General features: G+C 40.6%; 1 protein-coding gene and 1 long non-coding RNA gene across 2 annotated transcripts; both read left to right on the top strand.

Annotated features, from left to right (window-relative positions):
* Positions 1–9,350: 9,350 nt before the first annotated feature.
* Positions 9,351–11,917, top strand: LOC147336251 (uncharacterized). The gene is made up of 3 exons (XR_015128264.1): positions 9,351–9,887; positions 11,193–11,470; positions 11,646–11,917. It is a non-coding gene; the product is annotated as an uncharacterized LOC147336251 (long non-coding RNA).
* Positions 11,918–13,247: 1,330 nt separating this feature from the next.
* LOC147336250 (mitotic spindle assembly checkpoint protein MAD2A-like) lies at positions 13,248–19,042 on the top strand. Its single transcript, XM_086285315.1, has 5 exons — positions 13,248–13,430; positions 13,900–14,046; positions 15,574–15,694; positions 18,333–18,436; positions 18,510–19,042. The coding sequence occupies exons 1-5, from the start codon at positions 13,367–13,369 to the stop codon at positions 18,680–18,682; spliced, it is 609 nt and encodes a 202-aa protein (XP_086141441.1). The 5' UTR covers positions 13,248–13,366; the 3' UTR covers positions 18,683–19,042.
* The last annotated feature ends 128 nt before the right edge of the window (positions 19,043–19,170 follow it).

Genomic DNA, 19,170 nt, shown 5'->3' with positions numbered 1-19,170 from the left:
GTATTATACCTGGGCAGCCTGTGTGGGAGAACCCCATCAGTATTGGTTGGAGTTTAATTTTAAGTTTAATTTTTTTTTAGAGGTTTCATAAATTGGTCCATCGATGGTGCTGATCTCATCTCAGTGTTGACTTCTAGTGGCTGTAATAAAACAGATGGTCTGATATTTTTTTCTCTGAAATGTTGAAAGGGTTGAAGGATTAGGGCCAAACTTTCCGATTAAGAGCACATTAGTCTGGTCTGAATTTCCTTGTGCTGTCTGTGTAACAGTGTCATCAGTTTAAATCACTGAAGGATCGGTGCTGTACATCACCTGAAAGTGTATTTCCTGTCAGAATGGATCTACAGAGCCTCACGGCCATCAGTTACTATAAGTGTAGGGTTTAAAATCATCACTCATGTGAATTTGTGACTCTACAGGCCTCAGATTACTGAGGCCTATAAACCTACTTATCTTCATTAATATGTCCTCAGAAAGCCCAAGTCCTCATGCAGTTTACAGGCTACATATGAAAGTGTCACTCCTGCAGTCATTCATTCCCAAAACCTGCATCTTCCATGTTTGTTGGCAGGGTCCCCAACCATGTGTTCATTTCTAACTTAACTATAACACACACACACACACACACACACACACACACACACACACACACACACACACATATTTGCTTTCTAATGCATCATTGAATGTGCTTTATAAATAATACTTGTTTTTCTCCATCTACTCATTGCATTGTTTATTTGATTATACCTCTTCTTTGCCTTGCAGTGAAAGAATGAATGAACAACATTCCTCCCTTTCTGTGTTCCCTTTCTCTGCAATCAGTGTAAGCCGGTGCTGTGGCTGAGCTTCGCCAATATACCAAGAAACTACGAAATCAGGAAGGGAAAAATACATTTTTACTGCACTGGGTTTACTGATTTGGTTGGACTAATGATTGCCTGATTATCAAGGGGCAGCTTTGTTATCCCTTCAGGTTTCATGCAAGTGAAGCAGCGATCAAAAAGTTACCCGTCTTGCAAAGAGCTGAAATACTTTTTTTCTACAGCTCATGGAACAGAAAAGGCATTCAGACGTCTTTTTGTGCAGCTGATGTTCTCTTTGTTTTTGATTATCTTTACCAGTCAGCTCCTTTGTTCTGGTGGCGCAGGAATAAGATACAGCTCCTCCCTGCTCCCATCAGATCCACACCAAATCCAACACCAACTATCCTTGCTGTTCCCCCTTTTTTTTCCTCTGGGGGTTTCAATTCTTGCATTTTCCACTCAACATATACTTAAATCCTTAATCTTTTACCATTGATAAGATAAAAGCTTATCACAATAGAAAGGAACACAGTTTTATTTTTTTTAATCACAGGTTTGCAGGAAAAGCCTGCACCAAAGGATGAAGGGAAACAGTTTCTGACCATCACTCAAAAGCTTAGTATTGTTTCTGTAAATTGAGTTGCACCGTGCTCACAGTAGAATGCAGAATGACTTCCTCCCATGAGTGATAACGTAAAGCCCGGGTTTAGGCAGGATATCTTCTTCCGTCCTGGAGGAACAATAAATGGGGATTAATATGCTGCGTGACAGAGAAATGGAGGACTGAGGTTGCTGCCTCTCGTAGCGACACATGATCAGCGCAGGGAATTTATTCCTGCTTGTGACACTCAGGTATGTGCGTGTGCTATTTGTCTCATCTGGACTCACACTTCAAGCACAGACACACAACAAGTTACTTCATTCCCCCTCAGCTGATTATGGATACAAATACATGCAAATTCAACTTGGCCTTGGTTTGTGTCTATGGCAGTAAGGACGGACCCGACCACATAGTTCACACTTTTGACACCCTTTTTTTCCCAGTTGCAGCTTTTCAGCCGCCAGCCACACATACACACAACAACAACAACAAACTCATCAGGTCCCAGCACGTTGAATATGGGAGGCCTCCCTCACACCCCCACGTGGGGGTCGCATCCCTTTCTTTGTTGTGTCAAAGGGTCTACCTTGCAATGTAAGGCGCCTTGAGGCGACCTGGGTTAGGCTTTGTGGTAAAGTTTGAGTTTAGCTGATTCTCACTCGTTACAAGACTTCATTTGAAATGTAACATCCTTTAGCCTTTTTTCCTGTTTCCCATGTGTCTAAAACAAAATGTGACCATAACCTGGATTTTAACACTAGCTATTTAAAACTCATACCAAAAACCTGTTAGACTTGTAAAGGTCCTTTCATTCCTAAGCTACAATTCTTGCTTACATTGGAATGCAGTCTGGGTAGCGATGTCACTCTCTAGGCAGTGAAGATGGCATCACTGTTAACACTGTTAACACTGCTATCGCATAAATTATGCTCTGTATGCTTCACGTCTAAAGTGCATAGTGCATGCACATCTCTAAAAGTGTGCTTAAAGCCCACAAATTGAATTGGCTTTCTAGTCTGACTGATATCCAGATAGCAGAGACATTTAAACCTAATCTGGGCGATGTTTGGCACTTAGTTACAGCGTTGAAAAGTATCCTGTTGGATCTGTGGCTGAACTGCTGCCATCAGTCAGTTTGGGTCCATAGAAAACTAGGCCACATTCATTGCTACTGTTGATGGAGCAGCCTGACATTTATTGAACTGGGAGGCTCTTGTATTGCAAGGGTGTGTTCTTTCACATACTTTTCTGCTCTGTAAATAGTCACAGCTGCTTTTGACATGTTTAAACAGTTTGATCAATTTGTTTGTTAGTGTTAACTAAAAGATGAGCAAATATTAGACTTAAATGTATGTGCTTAGTACTGCTCTATTTCCAAAATGTGCCATCTGTACATGGACATGTTTCTTGCCAACAGGTTGATATTTGTTATACTGAGTAATAGTGATGGCACAGTTTGTGAGATAATCCAAGGGGATAGGTTGTGTCATAAAAAATAATTCAAGTAATATTCTCTTTCTCATGTTTTCCTCTTGTGGACACAGGGAATCCAATTAAGCATAACAATACAAAATGTTAAATGCAATTTTAACATGATTTTGCCAGGTGTGCCACTTAAAAGTCAGGAGCAAAGCATGTTTTCAGTCAAATGAATGAACAAATATGTCTGCCTTCTTTTTCCACTTTTTCACTTTATGTGTTTTTGTTCAGTTCAGATTTTTTTCAGTATCTCCGGCTGGCACCCGGAGAACCTTGTGGAGAGTCCAAACTGAAGGATAATCAAATGATTTATCTATTGAGGAGTACGAATGTAGAATGTATATTTTGCAACAATGTGTCTCTCTGGCTTTGCAAATGTTTTCTTAGTCTGATTTATTTTCCTCTTTCAGGAGTCTCTGTCAGCATCTCCAACTTAAGCCTGGTGGCCATTGCTATCGAAAGTTACAGTGCCATCTGTAACCCACTGAAATCCCGTGCATGGCAGACCCGATCTCACGCCTATCGCGTCATCGCTGCTACCTGGGTGGTGTCATTGTTAATCATGGTGCCCTATCCGGTGTTTCCCAAGGCATAATGGTACTGTGGGCCGCATGTGCCGCTTGGACTGGCCCAATCCACAATCTGAGCAGGCCTGGTAAGTGCTTATTAACATGTTATGTTAAACTATTTGCTGCCAGAGAAAGAAATATAAAAGATAGGTAGAAAAAAATCATGGTCTGTAATCAGTTTATCAGACAAATCTTTATGCAAAGAAAAAAAATATGTGTGTGGGCTGGATGACTAGTTTGGAAATGATGACTGCCAGCTATTTTAAAGCAATAATATCTACCATTCTCTTTTTTTTTTTTTTTTTGAAAATAAGTAATCAGTAAAGTAACGGGATTACTTTTTTGGGTAAGTAATCAGTAATTAGTTACTGATTACTTTTTTCAAGTAACTTGACCAACACTGCCTATGAGCAAAGCCAGTGTTGTGTATAGTAAATTTCGATGGTGCCAATAAAGTACAGTGTTTCATTTTTTAACTTTTTACAATTGAATCGCTTTTTGAAAAGTCCCTCTAACTTGCTAACTGGATTGCTGTTGTTTTTTTTAGCTTGTTTGCAAATCTGACAGTACTTTAACATTAGCATTTCTTCTTTCAAGCTGCAAGTGTTAATTTTAAACATGAAGTCAAACTGTCAAAAGTCAAGCAATTCTATACATCATTATAAGAAGAGTTGTTTGTTTTCAGATTATAGCCTGCCTACCCAAACATGTGGTAAAAGACCACATACTGGAGAACACATGAGCAAAATGCTCGATATTAAACACTTCAAATTTACAGTGTTACGTTTTCTGATGCAAGCTGAAATATCTTAATTAAAGCACTCAACAGTGGGCAGAAAATGAAATGAAGCATATTGAATATTCACCCACTTTGGAATCTTTCAAAACACAGATCATTTAAACACAAGTTTAAATTCATTAAACACAATTCATTAATAAATGAATATATATATGAATAATAAAAGAAAGCATTTTTAATTTCAATTGTATTCTAAGGTTTTAAGATTTACCTTGTGAAATACATTTTACTTTTTGACCATATGACATATATCAATTTGGCTAACCTGTATTAATAAAAGTTCATCCTAAAGAAACTGAAATATTTTCCTAAATTTTAAAGGTTTTTGTTGATTTATATATATATTAATGACATGTATGACATGCATGTAGCACCCATAATAATACTTCACAACATTTCACATTTCTTTTTCTTTCTGAGCTGTTCCTTGCTGGATTTGCTACCATGATTAGCATTGTTATCCTGTTGAAAGATCCATTTCAGGTTCAACTTCAATTTTCAGACAGATAGCTTCCCAATATTTTCAAGCACTCTTTGACATGATCCAGAATTCATAACTGACTCAGTGGCTGCTAGCTGGCCAGTCCCTCGGGTAGCTAAGCCACCCCAAACAGTTTCATTTTCACCTCCGTGCTTCACAGTTCTTCACCCAAAAAGCAGCTATATATTTCTACTGATCCATTTGTCCTGAGCGTGCTATTTGCCTTCAAGGGCAAACTGTATTTTTTGTTGGACAGCAAAGGCTGTTTCGTGATATACCCCGCATGCAGGCCATATTTATGAAACCGGATTCTGACAGCAATAGTTGCAAGGGTTGTCTGCATGTCCTCTGTTTTCTAGAGGCTTTCTTTGTATCAGACAGTCTGCATTACGGCTGAAGACATCAGTTCCTGACAAATTATCTATCTGTGCCAGATTTTAGCACATATGTAACTGACTTCTCTGTACACACTTCAAAGGCAAAAAGGACACCAAGGAGCTCTTGGAGGGGATTTTAAACTTAAGAAGTTTATAGACATAAGCTAGTATATCATACAGTATAATGTCTAAATCAGCTACAGAAGTGGGAAGGAACCAAAAGATGACAGAGGCACATCTCAAGGCTTTCTTTTATGGTTGCTGAATGAACTATTCGTTGCCATTTTTACGATTAGCCGAAGCTAGGGAATATTATCTAAATGTCTAAATGCTGGAACAAAAACAACAGCATTAGCAACAAATCCATATAAAAGAGAGATGCTGACAGTGTGGTTAATTGATTGAAGTTTGAAGCCTTGAATTAGGCATTGTGGACATGACCATATATAGAAAATCGGGTCTAGCAGGAGGCTATTAGCTTATTGTAACACTGCATGGCTAGCTTGATTATCAAAATGTCACAGATATGACTGTAATATTGACACCCTTAATTATGTTCCTTTAGGCCTCAACACAGTCCTCAGTGGAGACTATGGACTCATTCAATGACTCTAAAGGCCTAACAGACCAATAAGAAATTAAATATTCCCCACCATTTGTTCTCGCTTTCAAAGTAAAAGTTGCACCAACAGGTTGGGGGATATAGTTTTCTTGCTGGTGACCTGTGGCTCCAAGGAGGTCACTGACTGGTCTCCAGTTCTGCATGACTGGGCTTTAGCAATTAATTTCAGAGTGACTGTGATTCATCCCCAGTGACCACTCACCAGCGAGCTAGGCTCTCCCTCACTGATTGGTGATTTCCAGATAATCAAGGACCCCTCTATAGGCTCGAGGCCTGTTTAATGCAGCCACTGTTTGAGCTTCTTGCAGGACTTTTTGGGATCTTTACTTTTGTTTCCAGACTTCTTCTTTTCACTGCAAACTTTGCTGTTCAAGTTCATCATCCCAGAATACAAATGTTCTAATATTTGTTTAACCTTTGGTAGAACCTCAAAATCCCATCCTTTCGTGAACCTCGGGACCAAAAATGGTCCCGCCCCAAAAGTGCTCTAAAAATGTTATATATCAATATTTTTTTCTACTTTAAATTAGTCAATCTTTTAAAACTACTTCTGCTTAAAATATCCATGTCAAGTTTTAATTATATTTTCATTGTTTTAACCCTTTAAATCCCAGTTTTATTACATGAGCGCCCTGTTTTTTTAGCCCCAAAAAACAAAAAAACTAAATATTTTCCAAAAAAAACATTTGAAGTAATATTTGTTTGTTATTATAATTAGGCCTTTAGATGGACTAAAGATTGGCACCAACAGTCATTTCGATCGCCTTTTATTTTTTTTCCAGGAGCGCATTTCATAAAATGCACACTATCGACCACGCCCAAAAAGTGCTATAAAAAATTTATATATTAATATTTTATTCCACTTTAAATTAGCCAATCTTTTAGACCTACTTCTCCTTGAAATATTCATGTCAAGTTTTAATTACATTTCGCGGATTTTAACCCTTTATATCCCGGTTTCGTCACATGAGCGCACTGCTTTTTTTGCCCCAAAAACATAAAACATAAAATATTTTCCAAAAAAAACATTTGAAGTAATATTTTATTGTTATTATAATTAGGCCTTTAGATGGACTAAAGATTGGCACCAACAGTCATTTCGATCGCCTTTTATTTTTTTTCCAGGAGCGCATTTCATAAAATGCACACTATCGACCACGCCCAAAAAGTGCTATAAAAAATTTATATATTAATATTTTATTCCACTTTAAATTAGCCAATCTTTTAGACCTACTTCTCCTTGAAATATTCATGTCAAGTTTTAATTACATTTCGCGGATTTTAACCCTTTATATCCCGGTTTCGTCACATGAGCGCACTGCTTTTTTTGCCCCAAAAACATAAAACATAAAACATAAAATATTTTCCAAAAAAAACATTTGAAGTAATATTTTATTGTTATTATAATTAGGCCTTTAGATGGACAAAAGATTGGCACCAACATTAATTTCGATCCGTTTTTAATTTTTTTTGCAGAAGCCGAAAATGTCCCCAGGCGGCGCTGCTGCTCCTGCTCCCCAGGGGAGGAGTGCCTCTGCCGCGGGTGTGTTTCGCGCAGCGCCGGAGCATATGGTTCGGTTCCCGTGTCTGCAGCACACACTTCCGCTACCACGTGAAAACAAATACGTCATTTCCTGTTGATTAAAAAAAATTAATGCACCCTCAAACGATCCTAAGGGCAGAAAATGGTCCGGAACGAGCAGCGGGCCAAGCTGCTGCTGCACGCGGGAAATTAGTCTGCCTTTTCCGGGTATCTGTCTCGAGCAGGCCGCTGGAGAAGGTGTGTATGTTCCAGCAGGCGTCACATGTGGAACAAGGGCGCCACCCGGTGGCCAAATAAAAAATTACAATTCTAAGGCCCTGAGTCCAGAATGAAAGTGAAAGTTAAGCCATCGCCACTACGTTAATGGTAATAATTGTACAGTGAAAAATAGCGTTTATAATGGGTTTCAATGGGGCACAAATCGGCCACGAGGTTCGATAGTGGATGTATGCCTTTTATTCAGCCATTTAAGCTCATTTAAAAAACTCAGACTGAAATTTTAAAATAAAATGGGAAAAAAATACATGTTTGAAAATTTGGCTATACTCCATTAAACACAGTGGAAATGGCGTGGAATTAAAAAACGGAAAGGCCACGAAATGGTCCCAGGTTCTAAATAAATGTTTGTGTGGCAGGATGAATGTTATTTCTCGGTTCAGCCCACTTTCGGCCTGGCACATTAGGGAGGCGCTAGTATAAATAATGGCCATTTGAGCATTCCTGGATCGCTTACCTGTGATCTCCTTCTTGGTCACCTGACTTCCCTTGGTGTTGCAGAGATCATTTGCAGGTTACCCTTCTGAAGCCTCCATCGTGGCTGGTAGGTGTTTACTCATTTACTTGGTCGTAAACAGGTATTGTTTTTAGGTCATAGCTGTAGAAGCCTGCTATGAGCCACTCCATTCATGATTCATGACGCTGTTTACTCAGTACGTAATTCAGTTTTGTTACGATCTCTGCCTTTTATTGTTCTTTTATTGTAAATACTTATTATGCTTTGCAGGAAGTGTGGCCCTTAGTTTTACAGAACGCTACGCTAACCGAAGTGCTGCTGCTTTGCTTTTACTGTCTGTTCCTGTTGCGAGGTTACTTTTCCTGCTGCTGCCAGCTTTTTAAAGTGGACGTTGGCGTGGACAGCGGCTATATGCATGCCGGTTATGGGAGTCGGTTGGCGTGCATAGTGATTGACTGGATGATTAACTTATAGTCGGGCAGACGGCAAGTTGGAGCAATACAGCGATTCTGCCTGCTCCATATTTTAAAGTTTTATCTAGATTGTATGTTGTTTTTCTGTTGTTTTGATTTTTGTTATGCCACTGGTGGGAGGCCCTTTTTCTAGCTGCAGATCACCAGTGTGGTCCTGCAGTTGGGTTATATTAGTTTTGTTGTAATATATTAAAATTTTCTTTGTTTCTTTTATCCAGATGCGGAATGCCGACGTGGAGGAGACGAGGGTGCCTTGGTGGTGGGATCCTTTGAGTGTACACACCTGCCTTTTTTAGTTTATTAGTGTGAGTGTGTGATAGTGTGCTGCACTTGTGTCTTGGTGAGTTTTCTTTTTTTTAAGTTTGTGCGTGGCATCCCTGCCCCTCCACTGGTAAGCCTCGGCTCTGAATACCCTTTTTTAAGCATATTTGTACATTGATATTTATGATTGTGCTTTTATATGTTGTTTTAAATAATTATTAATAAATTGTCCAACTGTTTTATCATTGAACCTTGTCTCTGTACTGAGTATAGCGAACCTAAGTGCCTTCTTGATGATTAGTGTTACATCCAGTATTCTCTGGGTGAAATCCCCAGGGTGGCGTTGTCTTTTAAACTGTGAAGAATATTTACTTTATTCCCACCTCGTGCTGCCTCATTTGCTATACAAATACAGCTAGAAGCACACCTGGATTGTCACACTGACAAACCTGCCACTGACTTCCTATTGTGGACTTTGTGGGCATGTAACAGTGTCCTCACACATTTGGTGTCTCTCTCTGTCATGCACAAATGTACTTTGAGCAGTACTTGAAAAGTGCTCTTGCACAACATAGTGAGGTTCATGATTTTATGGATTTTGTGGCTTATTGTCCTCTCACATGGCTTATAGATTTGTTAATTAGTTAGTACAGCGATATTCACTGAGTTGGCTCTTGTTGAGGACATATTAAATCCCTGCCATGAGTGTTGTGATTTAGAGGTTTTCACACAAGTAGCCTCTGCTGGGGTTAATCTATTTTCTTTAACCAGGCAAGTCACTGAGGACAAATTGTTATTTATAACAACGTTTAGCTCTCTCACCAAGAAAAGAGTAAATAAGTGTTTTTCCTAGAATTTCCAGTGCATTTAAAGGAACAGCTACAAGGCTTTTGCTCTGCAAGTATTAATGCTCGATGTCACAAACATTAGGCTTGACATGAGCCTAAGTTGGCTCTAAAGTTTTGGACCCTAAATTCACAACCCAACAACAAGACAGACTGTTGTCAGCAAGTTTATTTACACAATATTCTGAGGTGTAATTGGAAAACTTTAATCATGCTTCTTGCTGTTTTCTAGAGACTGCACTGGGTTCCTCAGATAACTTGGAGCACCGGAGGAAGGACAGGCAGGTGCGACTGGCAGGTAACTTCCCTTAGTTCCCTTTTCATTAAATACAGACCATCTTGTCAATCCTGGGATAAGTTTTTCTCTTAGATGAGTTGCTCAACATGTAATTCAAGGGTATGAAGACAAAGAAAGAAGATTTTAGTGCAGGAATAGCAATCGAGCAATCTCTGAGAGCTAGTGTAGCCTGATTACCATGATGATTGATGCAAATCTGATGGTCACTGATCACCAGATGGTCCACAAGCATGATGAGCAAGAAGCGTGAACAGGGAAGGCTCCAGCACTGGGTGAAGCTCGGAGCAAGAGCCACCCATAGTCAGCTGCAGGGGGGAAAGCTGAAAGCCCACAGAAGAAATCCAGGCAAACCCTAAACCATGACAAGGTTCCCAAACCCAATAAAGACTCCAAGGTAAAAATGCCCCTCCATGGGTGAAAATGTAGCTCTGACCAGAATAACACCTGATGAAAACCAAAAGTGAAATGTGGCAGCTTCTTTCTTATCTCTATCTCTGTCAACAAAAATCCCATCAGGTGTCTTGGGATGCACAGAAGAACTAATTATTTTTTAAATAAACCAGCTCCTCATTTGTGTATTTAGTTCTGCAGACAAGCCATTGAACAAATGTTGATCATCTCAAGACAACAGAGAAGTTCTTATGTAGTGCTTTTCTACTCAAAGGTGCAAAGTGCTTTACACAGCTTACTTGAAAACATCACAGAGCAACTTGTAGTTCAGTATCTTGCACTTTAGCATGCAGACTGGAACAGCAAGAGATTGAACCCCTAACCACCTGCTTAGTAGATTTCTTGCTCGATCTGCTGAACCACAGCAACCCCGAGTTGTTCTCTAAACTGGAGGCTGTGGTGTTCACAGAAGTCTCTTCCCTGGCGATGGAAGTGTAACCTCACGTTGGTGACAAATCTTTTTTGCTTTGCGAGTTTTCAAATCACAGCTGCTCATTTAATAGTTTCTTCAAGCAACAAGTAATTAAGCCTAAAAGATTATTTGCCTTTTAAGCAGCTCATTATCATTTGCTCTTAGTTAACCTCTCATTAGAGTGATTTTAAAATTTTTCCTTTAATTGAAGGATTTACTTGCTCAGAGGGAACTTTGCACACCTTGACCTTACTTGCTGCAAACAAAGCTGCCTTTCTCCATTCTTGAAAAGTTACAGTCTTTTCAGCCAGCAGCAAATGCTGGTGAAGCAACCATAACAAAATTACTTTCTCAATTATTTATAATGCCTTTCTGGAAGATGGCTGCGAGTAAAACATGCCTCTGCTGGAGTTTTATCATTTTGTTGATATGCGTGCCCGCAGGCTCTGCCGGCAGCCAGTTGTGCCAGAGTGAACCGAGCCGCAGGCCCAGAGGCCGGAGGCCCGAGGGCCCCATTTGCCCCGGAAGAGGCCTGACCGAGCAACAGGCACCAGGCCCTGCCAAGTAGTCACCGGGAGTGAGCTGGTACATACCTGAGCGCCCAGCCCCGGACACCAAGAACCACCAACCCACCGACCACTGAGGGCATCAGTTACCGGCAGGCAGTGTGGTGAGGGGAGATAGGCCTTTCAGGGCCTGGGAGTTCCCAGAGAGGTGGAGTGTAAGACCCGACCTGACATATAAACACAGACAAACAGGCACACACAGACACAAACATGCATTCCCACCCTCATGCACACATATACAAATATACTCAGCACTCACCCAATGTAGGGATAGACATACATGGACAATGTACAAATAATCACACTCCCCAAACAAACTCTATACCCCAGGTCCAGGTACCCTCGTCCCTGGAGGGGGAAACGGCACCTAGACCCAGGAGATGTTACACTTTCCCCCGGGGTGGAAGCAAGCAGACCGCCCCAGGCTCCGCAGCAGCAGGGAGGCCCCGCATCCCAGATCCCAATCAGACGGCCAACACCTCCTCCCAGCCCTCCCGCCCCGATGGCAAGCAGAGAACAGGGGGTGTGTGAAGACCCCAAACCACCCTCCTCTCGCTGATGTGTAGTGTTGCTGCGTGTTGTTCTAAGGTGCATTTAAAACACGGGAGAGCATGGTGCTGCTGCCAGAGAGCAGCAGGTGTTAGCACGGCCCCTCCCGAGAACCCTCAATGTCTACATGGATTTAAAACGTGCCCACCCCCAAGGGGGGAGGGGGGGGGAATGCCTCCCCTGCACCCTGGTGACACACCTGCACCCCAAGGCCCTACTTTTGTGGTTGGGTGTGTTGGAGCGGGAAGAGGGAGGCAGCCGGGGATGAAGTGCAGCCTTACATGTTTTGTAAGGCTGCACTTCCTCCTCTGAGGTTGACTTACAGGAAAATGAGAACAGATTTCTTTTTAAAATCTTCCGAGGGAGCATGTGTAGCCAGTGTAATGTCTTCAGGGAAATAAAAGGATTCCACCAGACTGAAGTGTTGAGGCAGAGAGAAAGCACAGAGAAGAGGTGATTAAATCATAAATTAAGCTCTTGTTAGCATTGGTAAACCTCGGCTGATGTGTTTGTGCATCTACATGTGACGAATGTTTGCAGAAATCATCTGAAGACTAAAACGCTGCCATGTTTGAGTACTGCAGGGGACACAAAAAAACTGTATAAGAGGTATATATGTGATTGCTGATGTCTTACTTTCACTGCATCTGCAGGTGAGTGCAATTATAGAGAAACATTTGGTTTAGGGTGCTCTGTGTTAATTATCCAACAAAAATAAACACATAAGAGATGATAACTGTATTCCGTTTCCTGGATTAACTAAGCTGAAACCATTAAATAACTAACCAGCCTGTACCAGCGATCTGTGTCAGCCGATCCCTGCAACCCTGCACTAAGTTTTAGATGAAATAAATTAAGCTGAAAGCATTAAATGACTAACCAAACTGTGCCAGCGATCTGTGTCAGCTGGTCCCTGCGACCGTGCACTGAAGTTTTAGATCAAATAAACTAAGCTGAAACCACTAAATAACTAACCAGCCTGTACCAGCGATCTGTGTCAGCTGGTCCCTGCGACCGTGCACTGAAGTTTTAGATCAAATAAACTAAGCTGAAACATTAAATAACTAAGCCGAAACCATTAAATAACTAACCAGCCTGTGCCAGGGATCTGTGTCAGCTGATCCCTGCGACCGTGCACTAAGTTTTAGATAAAATAAACTAAGCCGAAACCATTAAATAACTAACCAGCCTGTGCCAGCGATCTGTGTCAGCTTGTCCCTGCATCCGTGCACTGAAGTTTTAGATAAAATAAATTAATATACTGTCAATTACAAGGTAGAAAGGTCTTTAATTATTCTACACTGCACTCTAGTGTAGAAAAATTGTAAGCGTAACCTAAAACGTCATCAAAATCGCGCCGCAATCTCACACGCATGCGCAATAGTGTGGAAGGTGACAAAATTCAAACTGGGTGGCGGGTAGTTGAAGTCGGAAGACCTAGAAGAAGAAAATAAAGAGTACAATATATTTACTGTTGAGAGCTAGACCAAAGCGTTAAGAAAATGACAAGCACGTTGAAGGGAATTACTCTCAAAGGAAGCGCGGAGTTAGTAGCCGAGTTCTTTTGTAAGTATTTCTGTTATTTCGTCTTTTAGTCGCTCGTTTTCGACACGCATGCATGTAACGCTAATATGCTATTGGGCCTACATAGTGCCCGATAACATATTAGCATCAACGCAGCATGTATGCACTCACATGGCAAGCATAGCTCCAGTTGATGAAAAATAAAGTGTTTAAGCCTGATGTGTCCTATAAGCGTCAACTCACAACTTCAAACCGAATAATTTGTAAAGACTGTCTTGTTGTCTGCCCTTCTATTGAGAATCGTGAACGTACACCATACATCGTTTCTATTCTACCGAGCTAATATATTAATTGATTCCCAGTTAGTTTTCTCTCGTGTTATTCGCTTTCTTGTGTAGTTGTTTTTGTAATCTTCTGTGCCTTTCAAGTTTGAATCATAAGCCTCTAAAGTTTACGAATACTGGAATTCCGGCGTATTTGAAGCCTTTGATTTCCCCATTGTCATTCACAGCTTTCGGCATCAACAGCATCTTGTACCAACGGGGCATCTATCCTCCAGAGACATTCACCAGAGTTACCCACTATGACCTGAGTCTCCTACTAACTACCGACCCCAAGCTGAAGAGCTATCTGACTAACGTGGTGTCTCAACTTAAAGGTATCTCAATAGTGGGCTTCCCCACTCGTGACACAACTAAGGAGAAAGTGGAATAACTGTGGAACTGAGTGAGCTAACCAACTGCGGTCTGAAGGCACTCCAGTTGTAGTTTTGGGCTTCGAGTTCTGTAGCTATATCTACAAGGCTGCTGGCTTACGGCAAGAAATCTTACTCACGGTTATTTTGGTCACTATGGAGATGCTTTTTTTCTTCGTTTTACATATTTACTCTTAGACCTTGAAAAAAATGTGGACATATTGTACTTAAGAAAAAAAACAAAACTTCAGTCTACTTTACTTTAAGTGGATTTCCTTGAACACCAGATAGAAAAGAAAAAACGTAATTGGTGAGAACTGAGCTCACAGCTTGGTGGGGAGTGACTTTGGATTTTTATGGAGAAGGCAAAGTAAAGGCAAAATCCGTAGTGAAGTACAAAATAAGATGATGTTTGTGAACAATGAATGATTTTGTCAATTTATTTTGCTAATTCGGTGATCGTCTTTACTCAATAAATAGTAACTTGTTAGTTGCGATTGCTGAGTAGGGCCACGTGGTGGTGCATTTCCCCCTCCCCTTTTTGTTGCGTTGAATTAGATCAGAGTCAGAATCGGAAAGACTTTATTTATCCCCAAGGGGCAATTAACGTACAGCAGAGCAGCATGATGTTGAAGATGAACGCAGATGCCTATGAGACTCATGCCTGAGATTTTAATTGGTATGACCTGGCATCTTATGATCAATGTTAAGTAACATACAAAGCAGCACACGTGAGTTTCCATTCCCATGTTACACAAATTTGTGTTAAGCTACTCTTAGGCTCTTGTCAGGTGAACTACAAGCTATTTCTGGTTAAAAACGCTAGATTTTTAATTTTTGATTTACCAATTTTTGATTTTGCCATAAATACTTATGTATGTGAATGAGGAAGGAGATCGGTGCACCCTTTTCTGTCCAAGGTGATGCCATTGTAATATTTTATTTTTTTCCTAAATCCAATGCAATGCAACTGTTGATGGCTGCCTCCTCAGGTTTCTTCCTGTTAAAAAGAAGTTTTTTTTATTCCCATCAATGCCTAGTGCTTGCTGTTCTGGGATCATCTGATTGTTTTTCTTTTTAGGCCTGTGGGGTCTTTACTTTAAAGTATAAAGTCTCTTGAAGCAACTGTTGTGATTTTTAGTGCAATGTAAATAAAACTAAATGGAGTAAATATCTCTGAATTGTCAGTTCAAGTTTAATGTAATTCGTACCAGAATATTCATATTTTTGGGTGCATATGTCAAATCACTCAAGCTCTCAATTGTGTAATGCTAAGAGTAGTGAAATTACAGAATACAAATCAATCATCATTTTTCTCACAGAAATTGTGATCTCTTGGATACTATATCCAAGAGATCAATATTTTGTATCCACAACTATTGTGGATACAAAATTCTGTGCATGTTTGTATTATGTTTTTAGGGTATTTAACTACCTCTCACTTTGCATAACAAACTTTAATAAGTGTTGCTTGCTCTTTTGGTGTTGCAGAGTGGCTGTTTGAGTGCACTGTGCAAAAGCTGGTGTTGGTGATCACGTGTCTGGAAACCAACGAGGTGCTCGAGAGATGGCAGTTTGACATTGAGTGTGACAAGTCGGCTAAAGAGAGCAGGTCAGGACCTCTATTACCTTTTTTGTTTGTTTGTTTGTTTTGTTTTAAAGGCTCCATGCTAATGGTCATTAATTTGCTGTCTTCTAATTCCAACACCTGGCATGTTGCACTTGTACTTCCCCCACCGTCAGTTTGAGTGGAGTGATATATTATATAAATTGTTTTGAGCTTCAGGTACCCCAGGTGTGGACTATCAGGTTCCTGATTGGCAGTACCTGTGCGCATGGACTCTGCAACAGTGATTAGCTTGTCTCATTACAGAGAGATATTGAGATGAGATTCTGCAACCAGTGGCAATCTGGGACATGAAAGATGATAATGCTCAGCCCACCGAAGAGTGTGGTTTATCAAACTACCGCCAGAATTTGGGAGTAGGGAGGATGCAATGGTCTGCCTACAGTCTAACCAATTGTCGTTTAGTTTTGTGCTGTTTGTGCCAAAGTGATCAACATAATTAAGCTGGCTGGCTTACAACAAATGCTGGTGTGATCAGTATGAGAAGGAGCTGCCAGGCTGTTCTCCAATCAGTTGTAGCAGATGACTGCCTCTTCCTGAGCCTGGTTCTGCTGGAGTCGTCTTCCTCTTTAAGGACAGTTTTTGAGAATCTGCTATATCTTGACATGATTGTGTTGCACAGTTCTTAGATGCACATTCATGCTGTTGTTACTCAAGCAATGATATTAAAACCTTAACTGGTATTTGGCAAATTAAGGTCAACCCCTGCAGCAGCATGAACTCATGCTGTGTGTCATCTGCAGCCTCAGTAGCAATCTGACCAGGTTGTGTTCAGTTTTATATAAGCCCTTTCCACTGCAGTGTCAGATTTCCGTGGCTTGCAAGAGAGAATCCATTGTTGGCTTCTTAGGTTGCATCCCATGAGCCTCAACATTAGGTGTGTTCTGTCAACTTCACCCAATTTGGTAATTCTCCTCTGACCTCTTCAATTAGCACTGGATCTTTTAGATCAGTATAACTCGTACTGCTACTAGCTAGCATGACGGAGTTTATACAGCTGGGTGGATGCTATGATGTTACTGATAGTGAACTTTATTTTCTTCATAAGGTTAGTTAGTAGAGTTGCCAAACGCCCCGTTAAAAAAAAGAATCGTCCCGCATTCAGAGAAAATATTACGCGTTTCGTATTGAGCTGAAAAGGAGCACAGTTTGTCCCGTACTTCAGCTACAATGAAAAAATAAACACACAAAGCTGGATTTATTCTGTCGTTACGCTGTACAGCTGCCTCTTCTTCTCTCATCCGCTCCCCTCCCTCTCCTGTTGCTACTTCAATCATGAAACTGATCAATGATCAGCTGATCGTCTCTCTTGTTTGTTTTTTATTGCCCACTTTGCGCCAGAAAGAGGAAACTGCCGGATGTCGCGTTAAACAACAGCAGCATGTTTAAGCTTGATCAGCTGTTAGAATTTATTTAATATTAATTTCTACTATCAGCTGATGTTTGCTGGAGCCACAGCTGTAAAAGCTGCTGGTCATGGTGTCGGTTTGGATATGTGGTGAGAGGGAAACATGAAGATGAAACCAGGAGATGTCCTTACTGAATCATCAGAGCCGAACAGGTGATGGAGAAACAGGTTTACCTTTTAGGTGACATGAATGAGCTGAAGGGAAGTTATAAGGGAAGGAAGAAATACACAGATACATCTGTAGATTTGAGACAGAATTCACAATGTGTTTTTGGGACTTTCAGGTGTTTGGACCAATGTTTTATTTTCTGATCAAACCAGAAAGCTTTAATGAGCAGCTAGACTTGTCTCACATTAACTGGCTGAGTTAATGCCAGTTAATGCAACGTCGAAGCAGCTGGAATCCATATATGTGCGTGTTCATGGAGCTGCATTTTCACCTGCTGGACATCACTACCTGACAAGTTTAACTGTCTTCAAAACATTACAGAGGCCTTATTGACAGTATTTGGTTCTACATATCTGTGTGAGCAGATTTCCTCTCACATGAAGAGTGTCCTCAGGTAGCCGTCTGAATGCTGGATGCTCGGAGCCCTGTGTTTCTGAGTGAGAGACCAGAGATCAGAGTGTATTAACAAACATGCCATATTGGCTCAGTTTATTTTTCTTATCATTGTTGCGAGGAGACCATAAATAGCATTTGTATTTTCTGTTGTACAGTTCATTTGCTGTTATGGATAAAGTGTCTTTTTATTTTTTTGTTTCAAAATAGCTGAAAGCTGCGAACTATAAAGTGGTTCTATATAGTGTGTAACTGTTAATATAGAGCGTTATTCAATTTCTTGCTAATACAATCATATGGCACACTGACTTCTGAGGACATTTTAGATGCACTCATCATCAGAAAGGTTGCCTACCCCTGCTCTAAGGCATCTGGACAGATCTGTTTACTTACACTTATTGACAGGAGTTGAATGGTGCAGACTTTGGGTTGGTTGGCGGATTTGTCAACACAGATGTGAATTTGTATGTTTGCAGTGGATTAGTTTTTTTGTTTTGGTTTTTTGCAATAAAATGACATGAAATTTGTACTTTAGAAGAGTCTTTACAACAGATTATGTAATTTGGTTAAATGAGCATCTGTCATTACACTCAACTGACTATTGTTTGACTAATAAATAATGCATGTTAACTGAGTTCTCATGTGTCTCCCAGTGCACCCAGAGAGAAGTCCATTAAGACAATTCAGCATGAGATCCGCTCAGTTATCAGACAGATAACAGCCACTGTTACTTTCTTGCCCCTGCTGGAGACGCCATGTGAGTAATGAGACTTTTGACATTTGAGCCTTTGATGTGGTGGTTGGGTAATAATTTCAACTCCTCCCCTCAGGTGCTTTTGACCTCTTGGTTTATACAGACAAGGACCTGGTGGTTCCAGATAAATGGGAAGAATCAGGGCCGCAGACCATTGACCAGCCAGAGGAGGTGCGTTTGCATTCCTTCACCACTTCGATCCACAAGGTGAACAGCATGGTGGCGTACAAGAAGACTGAGTCAGCTTAAACTTCTAAACCACATGAGCTGTTACAGCACCGACCACTGATTCTCATAGAAACCAGTAGATCTAACACTGCCGTGTCTTTGTTCACTGCCTGTGCGTGACTGGACAACGAGGACCTGTTTTCCTTTGTTGAGCTTCACTGTGTCTTATTTGTCAATATGATAAGGACATGAAGGAAATGTGTTCTTTCTACATTGATGTAAATATTTCTGCCACGTGGCATTTGTCTGTAGAAAACAACTGTCTTTTCTTTAGTCTTTTGCTTTCTTTCATTCTTTCAGTCTGTTTTAGAAGATAGTGGTATATATGTTGAACTTTTATAAAATGACATAAATAAATGCATTTTGCTTTTTCCCAAAGAAGTGATTCTGTGGTTTTCTTTTGTTCAGGAGGTGCCAAGGTTTTTCATCGTGTTATTTATTTTGGAGCATTATATAAAAGAGATCACATGGTTTTTGGAGCCTTGAGACGATGCCGTCTTGGGGTGCAT

The sequence above is a fragment of the Aulonocara sp. 'chitande type north' Nkhata Bay genome, linkage group LG3, assembly GCF_057382095.1.
Source record: "Aulonocara sp. 'chitande type north' Nkhata Bay isolate Kocher_YH1m ecotype deep benthic linkage group LG3, A_spYH_male_GT1.1, whole genome shotgun sequence".
Classification (NCBI taxonomy): domain Eukaryota; kingdom Metazoa; phylum Chordata; class Actinopteri; order Cichliformes; family Cichlidae; genus Aulonocara; species Aulonocara sp. 'chitande type north' Nkhata Bay.
This window is presented reverse-complemented; position numbering and strand designations above follow the sequence as displayed.

What these genes read in the sequence shown, in the direction of transcription:
- LOC147336250 (XM_086285315.1), top strand. Translation starts at nt 13,367, where the DNA reads ATGACAAGCACGTTGAAGGGAATTACTCTCAAAGGAAGCGCGGAGTTA. An exon ending in GTTAGTAGCCGAGTTCTTTT is followed by an intron (nt 13,431 to 13,899) that starts GTAAGTATTTCT and finishes TGTCATTCACAG; the next exon opens with CTTTCGGCATCAACAGCATC. An exon ending in AAGTCGGCTAAAGAGAGCAG is followed by an intron (nt 15,695 to 18,332) that starts GTCAGGACCTCT and finishes TGTGTCTCCCAG; the next exon opens with TGCACCCAGAGAGAAGTCCA.